This window comes from Panicum virgatum, chromosome 1N, assembly GCF_016808335.1.
Source record: "Panicum virgatum strain AP13 chromosome 1N, P.virgatum_v5, whole genome shotgun sequence".
NCBI classification, from domain to species: Eukaryota; Viridiplantae; Streptophyta; class Magnoliopsida; order Poales; family Poaceae; genus Panicum; species Panicum virgatum.
Genome location: NC_053145.1, coordinates 62,635,223 through 62,659,003, shown reverse-complemented (window position 1 = coordinate 62,659,003; position 23,781 = coordinate 62,635,223). Strand labels below are relative to the sequence as shown.

Below are 23,781 nucleotides of genomic sequence, written 5' to 3'. Positions count from 1 at the left end.
GCGACATGTGGGGTACCGGGTACGGTTTTGTCCTTCTCGAAGAGACGAAAAGGCGGCGGCGGCGGCGGCCAGCGGTAAAGGGCCTGGAGGATGGGGTCATGAGAGGAAGAGACCGACCGCCCAGTGGTATTCTACAAAATAAGTATTTATAAATCCGAAGGCTAGTCGCATATATTTGGATCACGATTATCATTAATTTAAAATAAGAGGGCTATTTTAAAATTTTGAGGGGGCTTCTACAAGTATTTCTTCGGGATAAGGTCTCATTTGGTTTCTTCTCTAGAATTCCTAGAAACTACTTTGATCCCTAATTACGGGTATTAAATAAAAGTTGTTTACAAAAACTAACTCCAAAATCTCTGCGCTAGAAACCCTGCTGAATCTAATAAGGCCTTTGAACATGTGATTAGATGATGGTTACTGTAGTATTACTATAGTAAATCATCAATTAATTACCGTCATTTGATTTATCGCGAAAAGATACATCCATTCGTGAAAGAGATTTTGCAAATTGACTTCATTTAGTACTTTCTTCTCGGCTTGCATGCTCTAGGAATCCTAGAAGGGAACCAGGGGCCAAGACACAAGCTAGCGCTGCCAGCCTGCCACTGTCGACCTCGCTAGCCCCATCGGTCACGGCCAAGTATGCAGCTTGGTGAGGCTCCTGGATGGCGTTCGCTGCGCTAGTATTGTTCCCGCGCATGGAGGGATGGCAATGGTTCAGTTTCAGGTCGGATATCTGCGGGTTTCGGTTTTAGCGGGTTCGGGGATAAATTTTCACCCACGGTTTTCGGGTTCGGGGCCTCGAAATTTTTCGGGTTTGGTTTTTCACCCGTGGATACCCAATGGATAACCGTTTGGAGTAAAAACTCGTATTTTATAGTATACTTAGCAATAAGTTTGTTTACTTAGACTACTAAATTTATTCTAAGTGGACTTAGAAAATTATTTACTATTTATTGCTTCTTGTTTACACACACACACACACACACACACACACACACACACACACACACACACACACACACACACACACACACACACACACACACACACACACACACACACACACATATTCGGGTATCCACGGGTTTCGGTTTCGGGGATGGATTTCGACCCGAATCGGTCTTCGGGTCGGGTTCGGGTTTTAAGTTTGGGTTTCGGTTTTGGTGCCCAAATGCTCCACCCGATCCAAACCCGACCTGTTGCCATCCTTACGCGCAAGCAGCCCAATGAGCGGGGGGAATCTATTCCACGCGCGTTGCTGGCGCGCGAGCTGTCGCAGATGATACCACTGCTCCGGTAGGTGAGTTCACGCGTCTCTTCAACCTTGAGCTCGCGATGTTGGGTGGCACCAGGGTTAAGGGAGGAGTGTTGCTGGGGTCTAGAGGTGGAAGGTGGGCGGAGCAGCCGCCGATGACCGAGGTGGTGGAGGGAGGCGGTTGAGTTTTAGGATTCAGGGTTGTTGAAGATAGGGGCGGCTCCATGGCTTCCGGCTATAGAAGAGGAGGAGGTCAGTAGTGGCGGTGGCGGTTCGGCTGGTAGAGGGCAAGGCGGCGCTCATGCAAAGCAAGACCGTCGGTGAGCGGTGGTTGGTGACGGGGACGAGGAGAAGGCGCCAACGCTGGTGGTGGATGGACGGTGCGGCAGTAGGAGTGATTTTCAACGACGACGATGGTGTCAGAGAACCGTGGCGGAGGTCATCTGAAAGGTCCTTGTTTGGTTTTGGTAATTGAGTGACAACTTAGGTGGACTAATAAGTGTTTATGTTGAGATACACATGAGATTAGTCCACACAAAGACACTAGTATGAGCAACATGTACCATGGAGGAGAAATGGCTAAGGGTTGGTGCTATGCTCATATAGTGTGATGGAGGAACTCATTGCATATGAGACATGACAAAGTGGAGAAGATAAAGACAAGGCTTGGCTTGATGGATCGGTTGCAATGGAGAAGGGCAAGTCAAGGCTTTGAAGCGAGGGACCGCGAGGCGGTGAAGCTTGGGCAAGATTTGGCGCCGATAGACCGAGGCAACGATGAAGAGCGAGCAAGGTCAAGATCGATGAACCAAAGAGGTCATGTGATAATATGAAGTGGATCATATCATTTAAGAAAGATCAAGCCAAGTGTTGACTCATGATGATGATCAAAAGGCTTGATGGAGTTTTGGTGCTTGTGTGGCATCAATATTTGGGAAGATGAAATGGAATGCGCAAGGCAAAGGTATGACTTGTAGGCCATTTCATTTCACCGGTCAAAGGTTGTGTAGAGAAGTGTATGACCGGATTTAGGATAGATGTCTGTACTATCAAGAGGGGCAAACTTGTTTGCATATCGGTCATCTAGTGCCACTTGAGCGATCTAACATTGCGATGTTGTTAGGATCGAGTGGCGTGGTGAGATCAAGTGAAAATCCTTTGAAAACATTTGTGAAATGCTAACACACATGCACATGGTATTGTTCACGTAGTGTTGTTGGCACATTTACAAAGAAGAAAGAGTTGGAGTTGATGTGTATCAATTTGGGGTAGCAAGAAAGGCTTTTCGGTGTTCTTCGGAGATTAGGTTGGCTCTTGGAGTGAAATACTGCCTTGATCCATTGTGTTTTGGATCAAATATTCAGTTGGGTTGTGTAGCGCTCTGAATAAGCTTTCCATAGAGTCCAAGATCACCAAATTTGGACATCGGAGCTAAGAGTTATGGTCGTTTTACCGAGGTACATTTCTGCTGGAAATAGACCTGCGGACGGTCCGCTCCTGGGGGGCGGACGGTCCGCCGTTATCTCGGATGAGCTTGAACAAAACCATTTTTTGGCTCTGTTGGTGGTCCAAAATGAACTGCGGACCGTCCGGTCCATGGGGGCGGACGGTCCGCCTTTAAAAGCTGAAACAGGCGCAGAAACTTGGTAGTTCTGTCTTGGGTGTCCAATTTGTACTGCGGTCTGTCCGGCCCTTGGGGGCGGACGGTCCGCCTCCTACTGAAAATTCTGGGATAGAAACACTGCGGTTTCTGTGTGTGCTCACTTTTTGAATGGCGGACGGTCCGCCCCTGGGGAGCGGACAGTCCGCCAGTCACTTCCAGATTTAGTCAGAGACGTTTACAAATCGGTTGGTTCGAAGTTTTGAACTGCGGACGGTCCGCCCCAGGGGCGCGGACAGTCCGCCCGGGGCTCTAACGGTCGACTCTGACACATAATCATTGCAGTTCTAGCCGTTGGTTTTGAATGGCGGACGGTCCGGTCTCCGTGAGGCGGACAGTCCGCGAAAACACCGGACAGTCCGCGAAAACTCTGTTTTCACGGGATTTGAGTGTAACGGCTAGTTTGGGGCCTCCCTCTATAAATAGAGGGTGTGGCCGGCCATTTGAGATGGCTGAGCATCTTGGGGACTTGGTGTCCATGTGTGAGAGTGCTTGAGAGCCCTCTACTCACTCTAACTTGATAAGAATCATCCGATCGAGTGAGAGAGCGATTCTAGTGCGATTGCTTTGAGAGATTGCATCGAGTGGCACTAGGTGATCGTGTTGCAAGCCGGTGTGCTTGTTACTCTTGGAGATTGCCACCTCCTAGACAGCTTGGTGGCAAGAGGCTCCGTTGAAGCCCGTAAGAAGATTGTGCGGTGCTCCGGAGAAGAGATTGTGAGGGGTATTGTGCTCACCCCGCGGGAGCCGCGAAGAGTAACTCTAGTTGAGCGAGACGTGAAGAACAACAAGTGGTTCGGACGGATCATGTGCTAGAGCTCGGTGTGAGCACTCCACGTGGGAGAGTGTGACTTGAGAGTCACCACTAGCAAGAGGGTCGACGGCAACCTTGGAGATTGTCTCAACGGGGATTAGCTTGGTGGCAACCAAGTGAACCTCGGGATAAAAATCACCGTGTCAATTTTGTCTACTCTTCTCGGTGGTTTGCATTCTCCAAATCACAAACCTTGTATTTACATTCATCTATATCTTGTGTTTGTGTAGTTGCTCTCTAGTGTAACTAGTTAGCTTGTGTAACTTAATTAGTTGCTATTGCTTAGATTGTGTAGCTAAGCAAATTGAGCTCTTGGATTTGGATTGTGTATCCTTGTCCTTGAGCATCTAGTGAGCTTAGATTTGACTTTGTGCTTTGCTCATTAGAGGTGTGTAGGAGCTCCCCCGATTTGTGAAGTATTAGTGCTTAGACTTGTGTGGCTTGGCATTAGAATAGTTAGGAGAGCTATTGCTAGCTTGGCACTCCATTTGCTTTGTGTAGGATTTTTTTGAGGTGTCTTAGAGTCATAGTTAGAGGGGTGAAGTCTTGGGTAAGTGAATAGTTTCAATTCCACATAAGTTTTAGTTAGCCGGCGCAATTAGTTTTAAAAAAACTATTTACCCCTCTAGTCCGCCATCTCGATCATACATTGTCGAGTTGGAGGAGGCTGAGGACGGCGAGGGAAGAGGCTGGGAGCACGCACCCGAGCCTTTTCTTGATTCCAAGTTTCCAACCGTTCACTCAGGATCGGACGGACGAGGATTGGAGGTGACGTGGTCCAATAAAATTGCTCGGTTTGAGCCTAAAATTCGTGTTTCGAAGATTTATTTCTGCAGAGTGCAAACAGCAAGCATTGACACGTCATAACGGGCCCGCTTGTCATACCCCGTCGGGTGAAGACAGCATCACGTGATCCCGTCACGTGCTCCCCTCTCTTTCAAAACTGCCCCCCGACTTCTTCAGCCGTCATCTGCCGACGCCACGGCTCCCCCAACTAGTCTCCACCTGACAGGCTCCCTCCCTCTCCCTCCCCGAGCGACCCCGGGAGGCGGAGATCCCTAGGTCCGGTGGCCAAGATGGCGGCCACTCTGGCCCTCGCGGTTGTTCTTGCCGTCGCTTCGCTCCAGGCTGAGGCGGTGAGGCTGGACGTGCCGCAGTCGGGGACCAAGTGCGTGTCGGAGGAGATCCAATCCAACGTCGTCGTGCTCTCCGACTACTCCATCATGTACGAGTCCCACTCCTACTCCCACCCCACCATCGCCGTCAAGGTAATCTCTTCTCTTCCCGCGATTCTGTTCTTCGGCTTTCCCTGATTCAGTGTAGCGAGCCTTGATGTGATGTGGATACCGATTAGTCTGGAATGCTAGAGTTTTATTCCATGGTGATTTTTGTGCATTAAATGGAGCTGAGCAGTGTGAAAAAAATGGATTTACTGAGTCCTGGGGCTGCACGCTGCCGGATACCAAGAATTTTGAATTTGTCGGGAGCTGAACGACCTGCCAATGATGATGCTCGATTGCTCAATTTTGTGCTGCAGATGTGCAGAAACGTGTGCCTTTTTATTTGAGTGTATTCTTTTTTTTAAAGAAAAACGGAACCAGCAGGAGAGCTTCCTGTTGTATTAATAAGGAGAGGTAAAGCCAAGAGGCTTCTGAGTGTATTCATTTTACTATGAGTAAATTGTTCATGTCCGTTAACCTGTTTCCGGCTGAAAAGCAAGGAATTTGTTGCATCTACTACTTGAGCACTGTATGTCTGTATCTAGACTTGTTTTGGTTGTATGATTAGACATGGACTTCTAGTTTGTCAAAAAGCTGGCTCTAGGCCTTTTGCTTTAAGTAGATTCCAATTCCATGATTCATGTTGATGATGCGTTTTTTTATTCTCAAACCAGGCAGTTTCATTCTGTCTAAGTAATTGTGGTTTCCACCTAGGATGATTCATGTTGATGATGCAGCGTTGATTTTCAAACTCATGAGCTGGGATAGAATATTAGGTGATTCATTTTAGGGGATCTGGATATTTCTTTTCCAGTGAACTATGTAAAAATTGCATGAGGTTAAGAAGTAGACAGTAAAACTGTAATCAATAAGAATCGTTCTAGTGCAATGGAATAAGAGGGCATGGCAAACAGGGACAAATTGAATAAGAGCACTGAGGTGAGCCAGTGAGAGATGAGCTGAGCTTTTTATATACATTTTTTATATTTAAAAATCCATTTTTATGTCTACTGTTCTATGTTTTGTGTCTTTGTCTAAGGAAAAGCTAAGGTAACAGGCATGATAAGATACCTTAACTGACTTTTAGATCTTGTAAATTAGCAGAGTCAAAAGATTATTCTTGTCCGCATCACCCCCATAATACAGAGTAAAGAATTGGCTTCATTCCTCACCTTAGATTCGATGTGAATTGAACATCCTTTGCTCAACATCTAGGTACTGAGCACATGTTTTGTTATGTTGAGGAGTGCCTAGTCATTTTGAGGATGTGTGAATGGCATGGTTTTCAAGTATAAATATATTTCAGGGTCAAAATTTTCTTCAGACAAGTCTCAGTATGCAATAGAGAAATGCTAGTTCATTCTGATCGAGTTTTCCAATTTGATTCTTCTGTTCTGTTGTTGAGAATATCGGCACTTGTCTGAAGTTGAAAATCTGATGTACGGATTACTAGTATATACTGTAAACTCTTCCTATCATTTTCATAAAAATATGATGCTTTGTGCAGGTTACTTCACCATTCGGGAACGCCTTACATCACAATGAGAATGCTACAGTTGGTCAATTTGCATTCACAACTGCTGAAGCTGGAAACTACCTTGCATGCTTCTGGATAGATAGTGCAGAGAAAGGATCAGGCGTTTCTGTGAATCTTGACTGGAAGATTGGGTTTGCAACAAAGGACTGGGATGCTATTGCTAAGAAAGAAAAAATTGAGGTTGGTCGTTGGAATATGAATTGTAGTACCAAACCACATTTCTGTCCTAGCGTCATGAACTCGTATTCAATGCAGTATTTGGTGTTGTCAGTTGAATGGAGCCTCCCTTTTTTTCTGCAGGGTGTAGAGCTAGAGCTTCGGAAACTTGAAGTCGCAGTACAAGCTATTCATCAGAATTTGATCTACCTCAAAGCAAGGCAAGTCATCTCTTCCACCTGTCTGGAATAATCTTATATAGCTATATCTGTTCTGACAATCGAGTCTTCTACTTAAACATAAATTTGGCATATTGGCACTAGAAGGTGTCTGTGTCCTGGAGATATCAGTTCTGTGTATTTCAACTTCCAATCTGCTGTACAACAGAGGGTTTGTTTTACCTTTTTGTAGAAGATCTTTTGCTAATGAACTTACTACCTTCAAAGTTCTTCCTATGACAAATGGGTATGTGTGATGTGTGAGATAGGAAGCCTACAGATTTCTTGCCCTACAGGATTTTCAGGTAGTGGCCTCGCTAATGATTGCTTTGATCTATCCATGCAGGGAGGCAGATATGCGAACTGTGAGTGAGAAAACAAACGCAAGGGTTGCCTGGTTCAGTATTCTGTCACTAGGTGTCTGCATTGCAGTATCAATCTTGCAATTGTGGCATCTTCAAGGGTTCTTCAGAAAGAAGAAGCTCATTTAGATCTGCTCGTCTGATGTTGCACTGTGCCTCAAATGTTGTTGATCTTTGAAAGGGGCGATTTTGTCTTATTCGTTTCACACCAGTGATGGCTGATGAGCAAGTTGAACTGTATGTAATTTAACTACGTTTGAATGGAATTTTCATTTCTGGGAAGTTTTGCACATCTTCAGGCTTAGGCAGATAGATATAACCAGGATATTCCATCCTGGTATGTTGTATAATCAGAAAGGTGAACACATCTCAGCTGCAAAATTTTTGTGACTACATGGGGCTCTTGTTGCCTTCCAATTGTTATTACCGATGCTAGCTCTTGGAAATGATGATCCTACAAAGGGCAGGTGTGAACCAGGGTTTACCTAACCGGTGGGAACCGGTCCGGTTTGACCGGTTACCGGTCAAACCGGTCCGGTTCCGGTTTGGGCCAGTATTAAACCGGCCCGAATTCAAAATTTAAATTTAAATTCAAAAAAATGAAAAATTCCCAAAAAATCCTAAAAATACTTTAAGGTGCGACGAATTTAATGGTGTCAAATTTTCTTAAAAATTCGTTCATTTAGTATAGTTTGCGGGGATTTGAAGTTAAACAAAAAAATGTATATACAAAATTATACAAATACAATGTAAAAGTAGTACAAAAGAGGGTTGGAGGGTTCATTTAGACTAAAATATGTTACACAAACATCTATTTAGTATATTTTGCGGGCATTTGAATTTAAACAAAAAAAAGAAAAAAAATAAATTTGACCGGTTACCAGTCAAACCGGCCGGTATACCGGTTAGAACCGTTTCAAGGGGGGATTTGAATTCAAATTTGCGTTTGTCCGGTTCTGACCGGTAACCGGACTAACCGGTCCGGTTAGCTGGAACCAGAGCCCGGCGGTTAGGGGCGACCGGTCGGAAAATTTAACCCTGGTGTGAACTAGAAAAGGGGCAGATTTCTTGCTACCGCCTGGGAATTGGTACAGCGCTGTGGTACACAGCCTACACCGAGCACTGGTGCCGTGCCAGGAAATCTTATCAGGAGCATTGTAAGCATCAACGGAACAGCTTGTTTTGTTGTTGCTCATCGCAACGTGATGCCTGCTCATCGCACTTAGCTTACTTTGTGACATCACTTCACAACAACTGTATTGACTGTCCTGGATGCACGAAATTGAAATTGGGGAAATCGATAGGGACGCAAAATAAACGGAAGGCCTTCTGCAGCAGTACTTTACTGGATGGGGATGTCGTTCTGCGCCAGATGACGCCGTTTCAATGTTTGGTTTGACAACAGATCAAACTCGTGGTAAATCCAATCGATTCATCCTGGAGTTTTTTTTTTCCCTGAAAGTAGCGCAAAAGTAAGTATGATTCTTAAACAGGGGGGGGGGGAGCTTTTTCCTAGTGCTTCTTGATGCAACTAGATGGAAAACTGTAGAAGAACAAAAGTCAAAACAACCGGAGCTAAAACCTTTTTTCTACGTTCAAAACTAAACCAACAAACATTGACAGCCGGCCTATGTTGTTATCGTTGGGACATTCCCATCCACCGCTCACCCAAACCCGTCCCCATTCACGTCGCCGTTGGGCCTATGTTGTTATCGTTGGGACATTCCCATCCGCCGCTCACCCAAACCCGTCCCCATTCACGTCGCCGTTGCGGCAACGGCGAGCACCAGTGCCAGCTTTCCGGTTGGCCCCCAACGCTACGCCGCCGCCGCCGCCGCCGCCAGCTTAGATGATCTCTCCACACTGACCAGCCGAAGAGAAACGAGTGCCAGATGCGCTCGCCATGGGCAAGGCCGGTCGCGCTGAGCCTGAGCAGGCCTTCCCCAACGCTGCGCCGGTGATCAGGTTCAGCCGCTGCCGGTGTGGCGCAGTCGTCGGCAAGGTGGCTAATGGAAAGTGCGTCTCTGTGCTGCTCCTCGCTGTGGGCGTCTTCCTCTCGGCCTTCTTCATGCTGCTTCATCTCCGGGCATCAGGAGGAGGGGTCCCTGATGACCCTGACATACCTGCAGGTAAGTCCAGGGATTACAGTTCCTCCAAAAGAACGAAGGAAAAATCTTCAGTAAAAGAACATGAAAGCACAACTTGTGCATAGCAGAACACCAGTTCGTCCAGTTCTCCCCCATTCTTTTACCTTCTTATAACACCCAAAAATTCGTTTCTCAAGCAGAAATCGAGGGAGGATTCATTTTGTTAGTGCCACAGTCACAGATAGCTTCACAAAGCGGGACACTTGAAAAAGATATATATAACCAAATAGGAGTGCCCAATAGCAAGGTATGAAGTTCACTTCAGTACCACAAACAATTTGCCAAGCAACTGAATATTGGATGGAAATTCTGCAGGTTTCAGTTTCGATGCGTCCATACAATTACACGAATACCACTTATGTGAAATTTGGTGTTCTTCCAGACCCAAGAAATACCTCCATGAGCATAGAATCCATCAACGCACTGAGAACGTATTTGATAAAACTTACACTTCAGCAGCTGAATTTATCTCTGACGCCATCTATTTTTGGAGACCCACTTTGCTTAGAGATCTTGGGATTCCCAGGAGGGATTACAGTATTGTTTCCACATAATGCTTCCCATGCAGACTCAATTCAGCCTATTTTCAGCATCACATGTGACTCGACAATCCGTGAAGTAAGGGGATTTCTTGAGGAGATGAAGAGTGAGCTTGCATCAATATTGCAGCTGACGCCAGATGAGGTCACCCCACTATACCCTCTCATGCACTATTTTTTTTCCTTTAAAGATCTTGACATGAAGTCACAGCATATACTATGCCAAAATGCAAATGCAGGAATTATTTGTCAGGTTAACAAATATGAATGGCTCAACGGTTGCAACACCAGTTACAGTCCAAGTTTTCATTTCCTTGATAGATTGCAGCGATTTTCTACAACCTTACAGGCTGAGACAGCTAGCCCAAATCATCACAGAACAGAGTTCAAGGAACCTTGGTCTAAATGCCTCAATTTTTGGCAGAATTAGAGATGTGAAGTTGTCTCCAATCCTAGAAGCTTTCCTTCCATCCTGTGCTCCTAGCATGCCTCCAACACCAACACCATCCCTATCCTGGCCTCCAATATCAGAGCACCAAAAAACCAGTACATATGGGGATTTTCCATGCCCTGCTTTGGTGAAAAGACAAAACGAAGCCACTCCACATCGCAGGTTAATGCATGTACCTTCCATGGTGATTTCTCCACAATTGTCAAATGGTTTCACAGGGAATACGCATATGAAGGCAAGAAAAACAGCATTGCAATGGTAGAACCAACATTCATTGCGCCAGTACCGGAACCAAAGAAAGTAAGTTGTTTTAGGTTTTACCAAGACAGCTCTAAAATATATTGTTTTTGTTATAAGATTGATTTACATCTTGTTAATGAAAAACACATAGCGTATCTTAGCATTGTTGCAACTGCGAAGCTTGAAATTACCTCAAAATTAGAGTGCATGGCTTCACATGGATACATCACTAAGGATATATGCATGTTGGTTGCTTGTCTGAAACTCTGAATATTGTTTCTGCAGTGAATGGTCCCTAGTACTTCAACACCTCTGGTGTGTTCATGCAGTTTATACCACAGCATGATCCTTCGATACAGTTTTCTGGTTACAACAAGGTGGGTATGAAGTAGTTGTGCCTAGGCTAACGTTGTAAGGAATTTCAGTCAAGTGTAAATAGAAAATGGGAGGTTATTTACCAGAAAGCTGGATAACTCCCAGGCTCCAGGTATAATAGTGGGGCAACAACAATTAAATGGCTGCCTATCTGTCAGTTAAAATAACTTTACTCATTGCCCCCAGCATCTCATGCATTCTTGCTCACGTATGTTTACTGAATTACTGGTGAATCTTGTTTCAGCATTGAAGTTTCTCTATACTTCTGGTTTTATGCCCTTCTACTTCTGTCTGCCTAGATTTCACTCCTTATTCCATATTTCCATAAGGTGGTCTGTTCAATTATCTGTATTTCCCTATAAGATCATTGACCATCATGAGTATATTTTTGAGGACCCAACATAAATATTTGGATGTCACTATATATGAACTATTTTCTCAAAGCAATGCACAAACCTAAAAGAATTACTTACGGAATGCAATTCAGGTCAGGAAAAATGAAAAGCATGTATCCCAATCAAGAAAGTTTACGACACACGTAATGGTATCAATTGATGATCTTACAGCTGGATTTATCGATTCATAAAATAAACTCATGTTCTTTCCCCCCAAAAAAATGCCTCCTTAGTCCTTACTGATCAAACACGGAATAAATTTTCTTCTGTATGAGCTCCACACTCAGACGAGGCGATATTCTGGGAAGTATTTCCTGCAATGTGATTATGGGACGACAAAAGGATTAGGGAGGAGCTGCACTAAACAAAGTACTTTTATGTCGTAGTTGGTAAATAACGAGGGAAAGCCTGAACCCAAAGTGGGTAGACGCGAGCAAATCGAATCAGATAATAATGCAATGATTGATACCTCGGTCCCGTCGGGGAGCACCTTGGCCAGCACTGGGATCTCGTACTGGTACAGCCGCTCCCACTCCGGATTCGTCGTGATATCCCTCTCCTAAGTGGCACCCGAAATCCTAGTCAAAGTTAATACATGCTACCTAGAAGGAACCAACTAGCCAACGCATGGTCGAGCAAATTGGCTTGCCTGGAGCTCGAGGGACGGGAGGGAGTAGGCCGTTCCGGCGAGCAGGGAGGCGGCGTGGAGCTTCTCCTTGAGCCCGTCACAGAGGCAGCACCCCGGCTTGGTGTACAGCACCAGCCTCTGCTTCGAGGCCTCGCCGGCCGCAGCTGCGGCGCAGATGGCGCGGAAATTAGGCCGGCGGCCACACGGCGCGAAGCGGGAAGCGGCGCGCGGGAGCGCGGACAGCGCCGCCGCCATCGGCTCGGCTCGGTTGCTTACTTCTACTTGCTTTGCTCGGCGGTGGGCTATTGCCGACGAGGCGGAAGCGTTGGCCGCGCGGAAGTGGTGACGCCGTCTCGCGCGGCGGCGCGGGTCAGGTTGGGTTAGGGGTGGTTGCTCGTACGCGGGCTGGGCGCTATGACTATGATCCGAAGTCCGAACGCCCCCCGTCGGGAGAAATGGGCTGCATACGGGGCAAAAGTGCGGCTAGTCGTTTGCGGGCCACATTAGGCCCAGTGGCGATTCACCGTTCAACTTCAAACTCCTCGTCGCCTCCCTCTCTCGCCTCTCGGCGACGGCCGCCAACTCGCTCGAAGTCGCCTCCCGCCGTCCCACCGACCTTGGTGCCGATCCGCTGATCTCCCAGGCCATCTAGTCTGCCCATTGGCCAGCGGCACTGTTGGCACAGTATCCCGCTCCAGCCCAAGGCCCATGCGTGATGCCCGGCCCCACATCCGTGTCCACGGCCCAGAGTGGCAGATATAGTCTGAGTGGGAGAGGAAAAGAATTAATCAGTTTTGTACTCCAACAATATTATTCCCTTAACGAAGACGACCTCTGTTCGTGCTCCTCCTCTCCGCCTCTGCTCGCTTCTCCGATATCTCTGATTCCTTCTTCCTTCTCCCTCCACCAGATTTTGTTGAAGTCTGGCGAGGAGTGCAAGACGGCTTTCCAAACTCATTTTGGGCAATATGAATTTAGAGTCATGGACTTTGGCCTTACTGGTGCTCCTGGGTCTTTTTAGGGTGCAATGAATGTTACTTTGGCGCCTGGTCTGCGCAAGTTCGTGATAGTCTTCTTTGATGACATCCTAATATATAGCCGGTCCTATGAGTAACATCTGCAGCATATTAATCTGGTGTTTCAATGGCTAGCCAAGGATCAATGGAAGTTGAAATTGTCCAAGTGTACGTTTGCTCAGCGAACTGTGGCATATTTGGGTCACATTATCAGTGAACAAGGGGTTTCCACTGACTCATCTAAAGTGCAAGCTATAGTGGACTGGCCAGTTCCATCAACTGTTAAAGAGCTCAGGTCCTTGGTCTAGCTGGCTATTATCGGAAGTTTGTGTGCCACTTCGGCATTGTGTCCAGGCCACTAACTAATTTGTTGAAGAAAGGTACGCTGTTTGTTTGGACTTCTGAGCATGATTCGGCATTTGCAACATTGAAATCTTTCTTGTCGACTGCCCCGGTATTGGCTCTTTTGCAATCGAGATTGATGCCTGTGATAGTGGAGTTGGTGCTGTGTTACTTCAGCGAGGACACCCGCTAGCTTTCATTAGTAAGGCTCTTGGTCCAAGGACAAGAGGGCTATCTACATATGAAAAGGAATATCTTGCTATTTTGGTGGCTGTGGAGCAATGGAGGCATTATTTGCGGTGTGGTGAATTCATAATATACACTGATCAAAGGAGTCTAGTCCATTTAAATGAGCAGCGCCTCCACACCCCTTGGCAGCAAAAGGTATTCACCAAGTTGCTGGGTTTGCAGTACAAGATAGTGTACAAACAGGGTGCTGACAATAGAGTTGCTGATGCTCTATCAAGAAGATCTTCTGTTGATCAGATCCTGGCCATATCCTCTAGTACCCCTTTGTGGTTGGCGGCCGTTGTGACATCTTATGCTTCTGATCCTCAGGCTACAGAGTTGATCACTAAGCTGTCTCTCAAGCCTGATTATGTTCCGAATTATACGCTGTCTGGTAGTGTTCTCAGGTTCAAGAACCGCATATGGATTGGCAATGATAAGGCTCTTCAGTCCCAACTCATTTCTGCAATGCATTCCTCCGCCTTGGGTGGTCACTCTGGCATACCTGTCACTTACAGTAAGCTCAAGCAATACTTCTTTTGGCCGGCGATGAAGTCTTTTGTACAACAATATATCCAAACATGTGGCATCTGTCAGCAAGCTAAGCCTGATTGGGCTCGCTACCCTGGTCTGCTCCAACCGTTGCCCGTCCCAGATTCAGCGTGGCAGATGGTCTCTCTTGATTTTGTGGAAGGCCTTCCTCGGTCAGGTTCCTACAACTCAATTCTCGCGGTGGTGGACAAGTTTTCCAAATTTGCTCACTTCATTCCACTCCGACACCCGTTCACTGCTCTTTCTGTTGCTAAGGCATATTTGGATAATGTGTATAAGCTTCATGGCCTTCCACTGTCCCTTGTTTCTGATCGTGACCGTGTGTTCATAAGCAAGCTTTGGCAGGAGCTGTTCTCTTTGGCTGGTGTCCGACTGCGCATGAGCTCATCCTATCATCCGCAGACCGACGGACAGACGGAGCGCGTCAATCAATGTATGGAGACGTCCCTTCACTGTTTTGTTCATGCCTGCCCGACGAAATGGATTCAATGGCTCTCCCTGGCTGAGTTTTGGTATAATACGAGCTGTCATTCTGCTCTGGGGCGTTCTCCGTTTGAAGTGCTCTACGGTCACTCCCCGCGTCACTTTGGTCTGGATTCCGCGTCTGCTATCTCTGTGCCGGACTTATCTGATTGGCTGCATGAACGGGAAGTGATGCAAGGGCTTGTGAAGTAGCATTTCTTGCGTGCCCAGGAACGGATGAAGCACCAAGCTGACAAAGGCCGGTCAGAGCGTTGTTTCAATGTTGGAGACTCTATTTTCCTTAAGTTGCAGCCATATGTCCGGACGTCACTTGCACCAAGAGCTAATCATAAGTTGTCCTTCAAGTTTTTCGGCCCTTTTCGCGTCCTGGAGCATATTGGTTCTGTCGCCTACAGGTTGGAGCTTCCGCCTTCAGCTTCCATTCACCCAGTGTTTCATGTGTCACAACTCAAGAAGGCAGTGGGTGATCAGGCTGTTTCTCCTGTGCTGCCAGATAGCTCTGCCTACTATCAAGTGCCAGAACGTGTGCTCCAGCGTCGTCTCTCTCTTGGTGATCATCCTGTACTCCAAGGATTGATCAAATGGTCTGGTCTGCCCTCTTCGTTGGCAACCTGGGAGAACATGGCTGATCCTCGACGACGCTTTCCACGAGCAGCAACTTGGGGTCAAGTCGCTTCGCAAGAGGAGGGGAGTGTTGGCACAGTATCCCGCTCCAGCCCAAGGCCCAGGCGTGATGCCCGGCCCAACGTCCGTGTCCTTGGCCCAGAGTGGCAGATATAGTCTGAGTGGGAGAGGAAGAGAGTTAATCAGTTTTGTACTCCAACAACTGGGAAAATTGGATCCATACCACTCAAAGATGTGTGTTGTAGAAATTTACCATCAAACTTCCTCGGTTAAGTTTAATAGCATCGAAAGTTTCCATGGTTCAGAAATTTACCACTCCGTCACATTTCTTCCGTCTTCTCGGTGAACCACCGTTAACTCACAATCTTTCTCCGATGCAACTGCTTCGTGTTGGAAGGCAACAACATTAATGGATCCACCACGTCGCCTGAGCCTGACACACCGCAGACGGATGCCATGGACATCATCTCCTCGTCGGGGTTCGATTTCTCGAGCCTATTCAAGGACGACAGCGGAGTGCAGCGGTCCAGTGGAGCACCAGCACTACACAGCGCGGTTCATGGCGGCGGCAGTGGTGGATGGGGCCTGGGACAGTGGGGGCGCTGGAGGGCTTCAGGCTGGGGCGGAACGGTGGCCCTTGAAGCTACGTGCGATGATGTATCGCTTTGCTGGGGCCACGTGCGTCGCGAGCTGCCGCACGGTCTGCGCCTGCTCCTGGGGCGGTCGGCGCAGACCGGCAGATGCCGCGTTCGCCACGAGCGCTGTGACCTGCCGCGCGGCCCGCGCCTGCTTTTGGGCGGCGGCCGTCAAGGCGTTCGGCGTGGATTCCGCGAGCTGCCGTACGGCTCGAGCTTGCTCCCTAGGGCGGCGGCGGGCGGTCCGCATAGACGCCCCTTGCGCCGAGCGCGCCACGAGCTGCCGCGCGGCCGGTGTCGCATGCTCCTGGGGCAACTGCAGTCTCCCGGTCGGTGCAGACGCCGCTTACACCGCGTGCACCACCAGCTGCCGCGTGGCCGGCTCCTGCTACTGGGGTGGCGGCCGTCGGGGCGGTTGGCGCGGGGCACGCCTCAAGCTGCCATGCAGCCGGCGCAGACGCCGCATTCGCAGGGCGCGTCTCAAGCTGCCGGCGCCGCCTCTGGCGAAGTGGGAGCAGGGACGGAAGTAGGGGTCATTGAAGCGTCCCCTCATAAGAGAAGATTTAAATGTGTTACAAAGCACCAGTCCCAGGAGGCTGATGACACATTTATTACATCAGGTGGTTCATTACCGTACAACCCTACGCGGTAGTGAGCAGAGGAATGCCACTATCGCGAGGACTACAATCCACACACACGCGACGATATTAAAAACAAAGAGAAAATCATCAAGGTCCTGCGCCATGCGGAAACTACGGCGGGTGACCCAAGTCCACAGGCAAGGCTGGGTGCAGGACGATAACCCTACTCGGCGTCGTCTGGCACAAAGTCTGGATCTTCTTCTGTAAAAAGGAAAATGGGGTGAGTACAAACGTACCCAACAAGTCCAACCACACCCACGGAGGGGGTTATAACAGAATAATATGCATAGGTGAATCAAGGATAAGGTTACGGCTTAAGTTGCAGAAAAACGACATTTTATGCAGGGTTTTGTTTTATAGAAAACCTTTTAGAAAACAGTTTTTGTTTAACACGGAGTTCAGGTTTTAAAACTGCTACCGGACTCCCCGTCCGTCGTAGCACACGGCACAACTGCGGAACCAATTCCAAAACAACTCACACCAGCCCATCCCAAAGAAACACTAGTTATGTGACCACACCGTAACTCGCCCAATACCGTGGGCACGGACTATTCGAATAGATTCTTAACTCTGCAGAGATGTGCAACTTTACCCACAAGTAGGATACCACAACTCGAACACCGTCGTGTCGGTGTAGATCCCAACATAGCCATTACCCACCATAGCTAAGCCTGACTAGCCATCACGGGATGCACCAAGGGGTCATTGACCGTTCACTTAGATATAACCGGGCATAAGTCACTCGGGGCTTATCCCTTTTCCTTAGTCACCCGTTGCTCTCAGCTCTCCTGATGGCTATCACACCAACTAGTGGGATTTATGCTAAGCCGTTGCCCATACAACGGTCGAGTGGTTTGCACGAAAGTGGAGTTAGGTGAGATGACACACCAACTCGGTCCTTAGACACGACAAGATGGATATCTCTCTTCTTTGCCCTGCCACACAGGCATAAGCACACCAATCGGCAAATCACACAGAAATGCCGTCCATCTCGCCCATACTCATCTTTTGGAAATCCACATTTTATCCCTTCCCACACGCACACATTTTCTTTATCAAATAAATCATATTATGAGTAAAGTCCTAAGCATTCTAATATCGATTAACGTCCAAGCAAAAGCAGACATTAATCTAGGTGGTCAAGGAATGGTCATCACAAATCAAGGGGTGGCTATCCAACCGTGTTTTTCATGCAAGCAAAACATATGCAATTTTATAAAACGGGCCATTGGGTTGTGTTTTATAAAGACTAGGACAGAAACATGCATCAAAGGATGGGATTGAACTTGCCGTCTTCGTAGCCTTCGGGGAGGTCCTGTCCTTCGGACTCGGGGTCGCGGAACGGGTCCTCGTTCACCTGCTCACAGCACTGCTCGACAACGGGCTCTCCTTCGTTCACTCCGTGGTCTACAGCGTACACAAACAAGCACACAATTAAAACACAGAAAATAAAGATTTGTCGTCGAGCTCGAAACGGGGACACATAAAATATAGGGCATGGAGTGATATTTTTGGGTGTGCTTCTAATGGCATGGTCAAAACTATATTAAGAGAGACGCGGTAAAGTTTTGGGTAGAACCGAGGTTGTTAGGCGCATAAAATGATAGGTCAAGGGAGCATTTAGGGCTTAAGCAGGGGTCCAGGGACCTAATTGAAATTAAGTTTATGAAGGCAGGGGCTTGGTTTGTATTTTAGAAATTACTTGGGTTAATTTAAAAGAGTCAGGGTTTTATTTGAAATTAAGTTTATATGGTGGGGGTTTGTTTTGGGAATATAACAAAGAGGGGGGGTTTTAATTGCAAAAGTATCCAAAGGTGGAAGGGCTCTTAAGGAAATATAAGAAAGGGGAGGGGGTTCTGGGCATAAACGCCCTTCTTCTTCCCCCTTCTCGCGACCAGAACAGGGGAGGGGTGCTCTGGGCGCCGGCGGCCTTGGGCCGGCGGCCCTGGAGCTCGGCGGCGGCCTCAGGAAGGGGGAAAAGGAGCCGGGCGGCGCTGGGGACCGATTCCCCTCCTCAATTCCAGAGGAGGGGGCTCGCAATGGCGGTGCCATGGCAGCCAGCGGCGGTCTGCGGCCGGCGTGCGCGGCGGCGGCGTTGCGGGGATCTAATGGCGGCCGGGGCTAGGGGAAAACGGAGAGGAGAGCGACATGAATCCCATCCCTACCTTGGTTCGGGCTGGGGCGCAGCGAGGGGAGGAGCTCCGCGGTGGCCGGCTCCGAGTGTATGGCGGTGGCGTGGTGGCGATGCTGCAGCTGAGGGAAGGAGGGGTGTGGGGGTCAGTGAGGTCGGGACGATGGACGTGGAGCTCGGAGGCGGGGTAGGGGCTTCTTATAGCCGCTGGAAGGCGGTGGCGGCTTGGCGGGATTCGGGCGGAAGCCGGCGGCCGAATTAATGGCGGTGGGGGGGGAAGGTCAGCTCGGCGCTGTGCCGGCGTCCACGGCGGCGGGGTGCGCACGGTGAGACGATGTGACGCCTCGGGCAGACGGCGACCCGGTGCAGGTGGCGCTGTTCCGAAGTCGCCGGCGCTGTGTGGCGTCAACGCCGGTCGGCCCGTGTCGCGGCGTGCCGTGGGCCGGGGTAGAGCACGGCGCGCGGGCGAGCGGGACTGGGCGGATGCTGCGCGCGCGAACGCGGCCAGGCGGCCGTGGCGTGGCGTGCGGGCGGAGCAGGGAGCACTCGCGGCGGTGGTGGCGCACGGGCCGGTGCCGTGGCGAGCCAGGGGCGGCGCGTGGCTCGCGGTGCGCGGGTCGGCCGGGGCATGTGCGCGAGGCCGGGCTACAGGGGCGCTGCGCGCGTGTGCTTTGGTGGCGCGGGCAGCAGCGGCGTGCGCACGGGGTAGGTGGCCGTTGGCGGGGTGCGGTTCAAGGGGGCGAGCGGACGCGCGGCAGGGAGGGGAGGCACGGCTGAGCCGTGCGGGGCAGGGGGGTGTCGGCCCCGGGTGCGCGCGGCAGAGGGAGAGAGAAGGAAAAGAAAGAAAAGGAAAAGAATTGGGAAGGAGAAAAAGAAAAAGAGGGAAGGGAGAAGAAGGGAGGGAGAAAGGCGGGCACGCGCCGGCGGCAATCGCGGGGCGTGCGGCCAGCGGGCAGCGTCCTCGGGTCGGGAGCGCGCCAGGGAGGAAGAGGAGAGATTCGCGCCGTGATCGCGGCCCCCGGTCGGCCACTCACGGCGCCTGGGCGCGCGTGAGCGCGACGCGCAGGTCGAGGGAAAAACAGGGTGCTGGATACGGGTGTCGGGACAAGTCTTTCGGGAATCGGGAGATCGGAACAGGGAGAAGTTCCGGAGAGCTGGAGTTAGGGTTTTAAGGAGGGTTCGAGCTCAACGACGAGAAACAAATTTAGCGCATGATTTAATTTGGTGAGTTTTCGGGACGTTACAAAACCTACCCCACTTAAAATGAATCTCGTCCTCGAGATTCGGCTGGTTCCTAAACAGGTGGGGAAATTCTCTCTTTAGAGCGTCCTCGCGTTCCCATGTCACTTCTTCTACACCGTGTCTGCTCCATTGGACTCTGCAGATTCGCACTTCGAAGTTTCTGGTTCTTCTGGTGACAGTATCTAGAATCTTGATTGGTATTTCCTGGTACCGCAGATCCGGCTGTAAATCTATCGTTTCTACTGGTATGTGCTCTGCCTCGGGTACCCTCAAACACCTTCTTAATTGCGAGACATGAAAGACGGGGTGGATATCCGACATTTCTTCGGGTAGCTCCAGACGGTACGCTACTGCTCCCACTTTCTTCAGAACTCGGTATGGTCCAATATACCGAGGGGCTAATTTCCCTTGTACCTGAAATCTTCGAGTTCCTCGAATGGGTGACACCTTGAGATATGCGAAATCCCCTGGATTGAAACTTATTTCCCGTCTTTTCTTGTCGGCGTAGCTCTTCTGTCGGGACTGGGCTGCTTTCAGCTTTTCTCTAATCTCGGCGATTCTTTCTTCTGCTTCTTTTATGAGTGCGGGGCCGACTAGGGCACGTTCTCCAACTTCCGACCACATCAGAGGGGTTCTGCATTTTCTTCCGTAGAGAGCTTCAAACGGTGACATGCCCAAGCTTGCTTGGTACCCGTTGTTGTATGAGAACTCGGCATATGGTAAGCTTTGTTCCCAATCTTTGCCATAAGTGAGGACACACGCTCTCAGCATATCCTCCATAATCTGATTTACCCTTTCTGTCTGACCATCCGTCTGCGGATAATAAGCGGAACTAAAGTCTAGCTTGGTGCCCATGGCTTTATGCAAACTTTTCCAAAATCTTGAGGTGAACTGGGCCCCTCTATCTGAAACGATTCGGCTGGGCACACCATGCAATTTCACTATATTCTCCACATAAAGCTTGGCTAGCTTTTCTCCGCCGTAGTTGGTCCGTACGGGTATGAAGTGAGCTGATTTAGTAAGGCGATCCACTATTACCCATATGGAGTCATGTCCTTTCTGGGTTCTGGGCAAGCCTACTACAAAATCCATTCCTATTTCATCCCATTTCCAAACCGGAATGGGTAGGGGTTGCAACAATCCTGCCGGCTTCTGGTATTCAGCTTTGATTCTCTGGCAAGTATCGCAATGGGCGACGAATCGTGCAATATCCGCCTTCATCCCATTCCACCAATATTTCTGTTTTAAGTCCATATACATTTTGGTGGATCCTGGGTGGATGGAGTAGGCTGAGTTGTGGGCTTCATCCATGATTATCTTCCTGAAATCTCCTTTCTGGGGCACACAAATTCTGTCTTTATACCACAACGTTCCCTTATTATCAACTCGAAAGTCTGGGGCCTTATTTTCTCCGGTTTGCCTCCGGATTTCCATCAGTCCCTTGTCCGATTTTTGGGCTTTCCTGATTCTTTCTTCTAGAGTGGATTGAACGTTCAGCACTTGGCTGGAACCTCGAGGGACAATGTGCACATTTAATCGTGTCATTTCCTCTCGTAAATGGGCATCCTTGGGCCCGTAGGATTTCCGACTTAAGGCATCGGCTACTACATTGGCTTTACCTGGGTGATAATGAATTTCCAAATTATAATCTTTGACTAATTCCAGCCATCTTCTCTGCCTCAGGTTTAGATCTGGTTGGGTGAAGATATACTTCAGGCTTTTATGATCGGTAAAGATTTCGCACTTATTTCCAATCAAATAATGCCTCCAGATCTTAAGTGCATGCACTACGGCTGCAAGCTCCAAATCGTGGGTCGGGTAGTTTTGCTCATGGGTCCTGAGCTGACGGGAAGCATAAGCAACGACTTTCCCGTCTTGCATTAGTACACAACCCAAACTTTGTCGGGACGCATCACAATAGATGACAAAGTCCCGATGAATATCCGGCAGGGTTAGCACTGGGGCTGTCGTCAATCTTCGCTTCAACTCCTGGAAGCTCCTTTCGCACGATTCCGTCCAGGTGAATTTCTTCTCCTTCTTGAGCAGCTCCGTCATGGGCCGGGCTATCTTAGAAAATCCCTCAATGAATCTCCGATAATACCCAGCTAATCCGAGAAAACTCCTGATCTCACTGACATTGGTTGGTTGCTGCCAGTTGGATACTGCTTCGACCTTCTCGGGGTCTACCGCCACTCCTTCTGCGGTCAAAATATGACCAAGGAAGGCTACTTTCTCCAGCCAGAACTCACACTTGCTGAATTTGGCGTATAGTCTATGTACTCTTAGCTTTTCCAATACTACCCTCAGGTGCTGCTCGTGCTCCTGAATACTCTTCGAGTAAATAAGTGTGTCGTCGATGAAGACTACGACAAACTTATCTAACTCGTCCATAAAAACCTTATTCATGAGGTTCATGAAATAAGCAGGTGCATTTGTTAGTCCAAAAGACATCACTGTGAACTCAAATTGTCCGTATCGGGTGACAAAGGCTGTCTTCGGGATGTCGCTTTCCCTAATCTTGAGCTGAAAATATCCGGACCTTAGGTCAATCTTGGAAAAGTACTTGGCTCCTTTTAATTGATCGAAAAGATCATCGATCCTGGGAAGGGGGGTACTTATTCTTGATAGTGACCTCGTTTAGTGCCCGGTAATCTACACATAGCCTCATACTTCCGTCCTTCTTCTTGACGAATAGAACCGGGGCTCCCCATGGCGACGAGCTTGGCCTGATGAAGCCAATCCGTTGCAACTCCTCTTGTTGTTTCTTTAACTCCGCCAACTCGGTGGCTGCCATCCTATAGGGTCTTTTGGCTATGGGGGCGGTTCCAGGAACAAGATCAATGACAAATTCTATGTCCCTATCTGGTGGCATACCGGGAAGTTCTTCGGGAAAGACATCGGGGTACTCATTCACTACAGGGACTTCTTCCAAGGACTTGGCTTCCATGCTAAACATCATCGGGTTTGCTCCACTTTCCCGGGTATGACAGGTCACTCGGACTCCCTCTGGGTTTGTTAGATGTACTACCTTATCCGTACAACCTATGAGGCCATTGTGTTTGCTCAGCCAATCCATTCCAAGGATCACATCTATCCCTTCTGACTTAAGTACTACTAGATCTGCTAAAAACTCTACCCCACTTAAATTGATCCTTACCCGTAGACAACCCAGTTGACACCTGATGTCTCCTCCGGGCGTCCGGGTTAATAGGGGTGTTTTTAGTAGTACTGTAGGTATTTTATGTTTCTCCACAAAACTTGAGGATATGAATGAGTGTGATGCTCCAGAATCAAACAGTACTGTTGCAAGAGTTGAGTTGACTAGGTACTCACCGAGTACTACGCCCTGGGCTCCTTGAGCTTCCTGTGCGTCGATGTGGTTGACACGGGCTCGTCCAAAAGACTGCTGAGGTTGCCTATGCTGGTTGTTGTTGTTGCTGCTGTTGCCGCGGAGGGGTACTCGGTTGGCACCGGTCAGCACTGGCTTGGGTCCGTTCACTGTGTTGGAGAAAGCTGAAGTAGCTGGCTTGTTCTTGGCATAAGGGCAGTCAGCGATGAAATGCCCTGTCTCTCGGCAGTTGAAACAGGCCCTCACATTGCTGTTGTTATTGGTGACCTGGCTCGCATTATTCTGTGAGGCCCTCATGGTGTTCTGGCTTCTGGGCTGTGTGTTAGGGGCCCGTGGTCCTGTCACTTGGGACTGAGTTTTGTACTGCATTGGGGCTTGGGACCTTGGTGCGTTGTAGCTGAGACTTCTGGTCTTCTGAAAACGATCCTGCTGGCGAGACTTACTCTCCAGAAACTTGCGCTTGTTCTCTTTCCTTTCATCAATCTTAGCCTTCTCGGTGAGGATTGCCTTGTTCATCAAGGTGTTGAAATCAGGA

At 48.9% G+C, this 23,781-nt stretch overlaps 3 protein-coding genes across 3 annotated transcripts; 2 read left to right on the top strand and 1 right to left on the bottom strand.

Moving 5' to 3' along the window:
• Positions 1-4,695: 4,695 nt before the first annotated feature.
• Positions 4,696-7,654, top strand: LOC120653884 (transmembrane emp24 domain-containing protein p24delta3-like). Its single transcript, XM_039931563.1, has 4 exons — positions 4,696-5,003; positions 6,463-6,672; positions 6,793-6,869; positions 7,213-7,654. Exons 1-4 carry the CDS (start codon positions 4,812-4,814, stop codon positions 7,355-7,357), a joined length of 624 nt encoding a protein of 207 aa, XP_039787497.1. The 5' UTR covers positions 4,696-4,811; the 3' UTR covers positions 7,358-7,654.
• A 1,135-nt stretch (positions 7,655-8,789) lies between these two features.
• Positions 8,790-11,202, top strand: LOC120653882. Its single transcript, XM_039931561.1, has 5 exons — positions 8,790-9,357; positions 9,516-9,622; positions 9,691-10,059; positions 10,154-10,665; positions 10,891-11,202. Exons 1-4 carry the CDS (start codon positions 9,132-9,134, stop codon positions 10,625-10,627), a joined length of 1,176 nt encoding a protein of 391 aa, XP_039787495.1. The 5' UTR covers positions 8,790-9,131; the 3' UTR covers positions 10,628-10,665; positions 10,891-11,202.
• Positions 11,203-11,468: 266 nt separating this feature from the next.
• Positions 11,469-12,389, bottom strand: LOC120653883. The gene is made up of 3 exons (XM_039931562.1): positions 12,025-12,389; positions 11,845-11,934; positions 11,469-11,689 (listed from the first exon to the last, which is right to left on the bottom strand). Exons 1-3 carry the CDS (start codon positions 12,256-12,258, stop codon positions 11,612-11,614), a joined length of 402 nt encoding a protein of 133 aa, XP_039787496.1. The 5' UTR covers positions 12,259-12,389; the 3' UTR covers positions 11,469-11,611.
• Between the last annotated feature and the right edge of the window lie 11,392 nt (positions 12,390-23,781).

What these genes read in the sequence shown, in the direction of transcription:
- LOC120653882 (XM_039931561.1), top strand. Translation starts at nt 9,132, where the DNA reads ATGGGCAAGGCCGGTCGCGCTGAGCCTGAGCAGGCCTTCCCCAACGCT. An exon ending in TGACCCTGACATACCTGCAG is followed by an intron (nt 9,358 to 9,515) that starts GTAAGTCCAGGG and finishes TTTCTCAAGCAG; the next exon opens with AAATCGAGGGAGGATTCATT. An exon ending in TGCAGCTGACGCCAGATGAG is followed by an intron (nt 10,060 to 10,153) that starts GTCACCCCACTA and finishes ATGCAAATGCAG; the next exon opens with GAATTATTTGTCAGGTTAAC.
- LOC120653883 (XM_039931562.1), bottom strand. Translation starts at nt 12,258, where the DNA reads ATGGCGGCGGCGCTGTCCGCGCTCCCGCGCGCCGCTTCCCGCTTCGCG. An exon ending in TCCCGTCCCTCGAGCTCCAG is followed by an intron (nt 11,935 to 12,024) that starts GCAAGCCAATTT and finishes GGTGCCACTTAG; the next exon opens with GAGAGGGATATCACGACGAA. An exon ending in TGCTCCCCGACGGGACCGAG is followed by an intron (nt 11,690 to 11,844) that starts GTATCAATCATT and finishes ATCACATTGCAG; the next exon opens with GAAATACTTCCCAGAATATC.
- LOC120653884 (XM_039931563.1), top strand. Translation starts at nt 4,812, where the DNA reads ATGGCGGCCACTCTGGCCCTCGCGGTTGTTCTTGCCGTCGCTTCGCTC. An exon ending in ACCCCACCATCGCCGTCAAG is followed by an intron (nt 5,004 to 6,462) that starts GTAATCTCTTCT and finishes TGCTTTGTGCAG; the next exon opens with GTTACTTCACCATTCGGGAA. An exon ending in TTGATCTACCTCAAAGCAAG is followed by an intron (nt 6,870 to 7,212) that starts GCAAGTCATCTC and finishes CTATCCATGCAG; the next exon opens with GGAGGCAGATATGCGAACTG.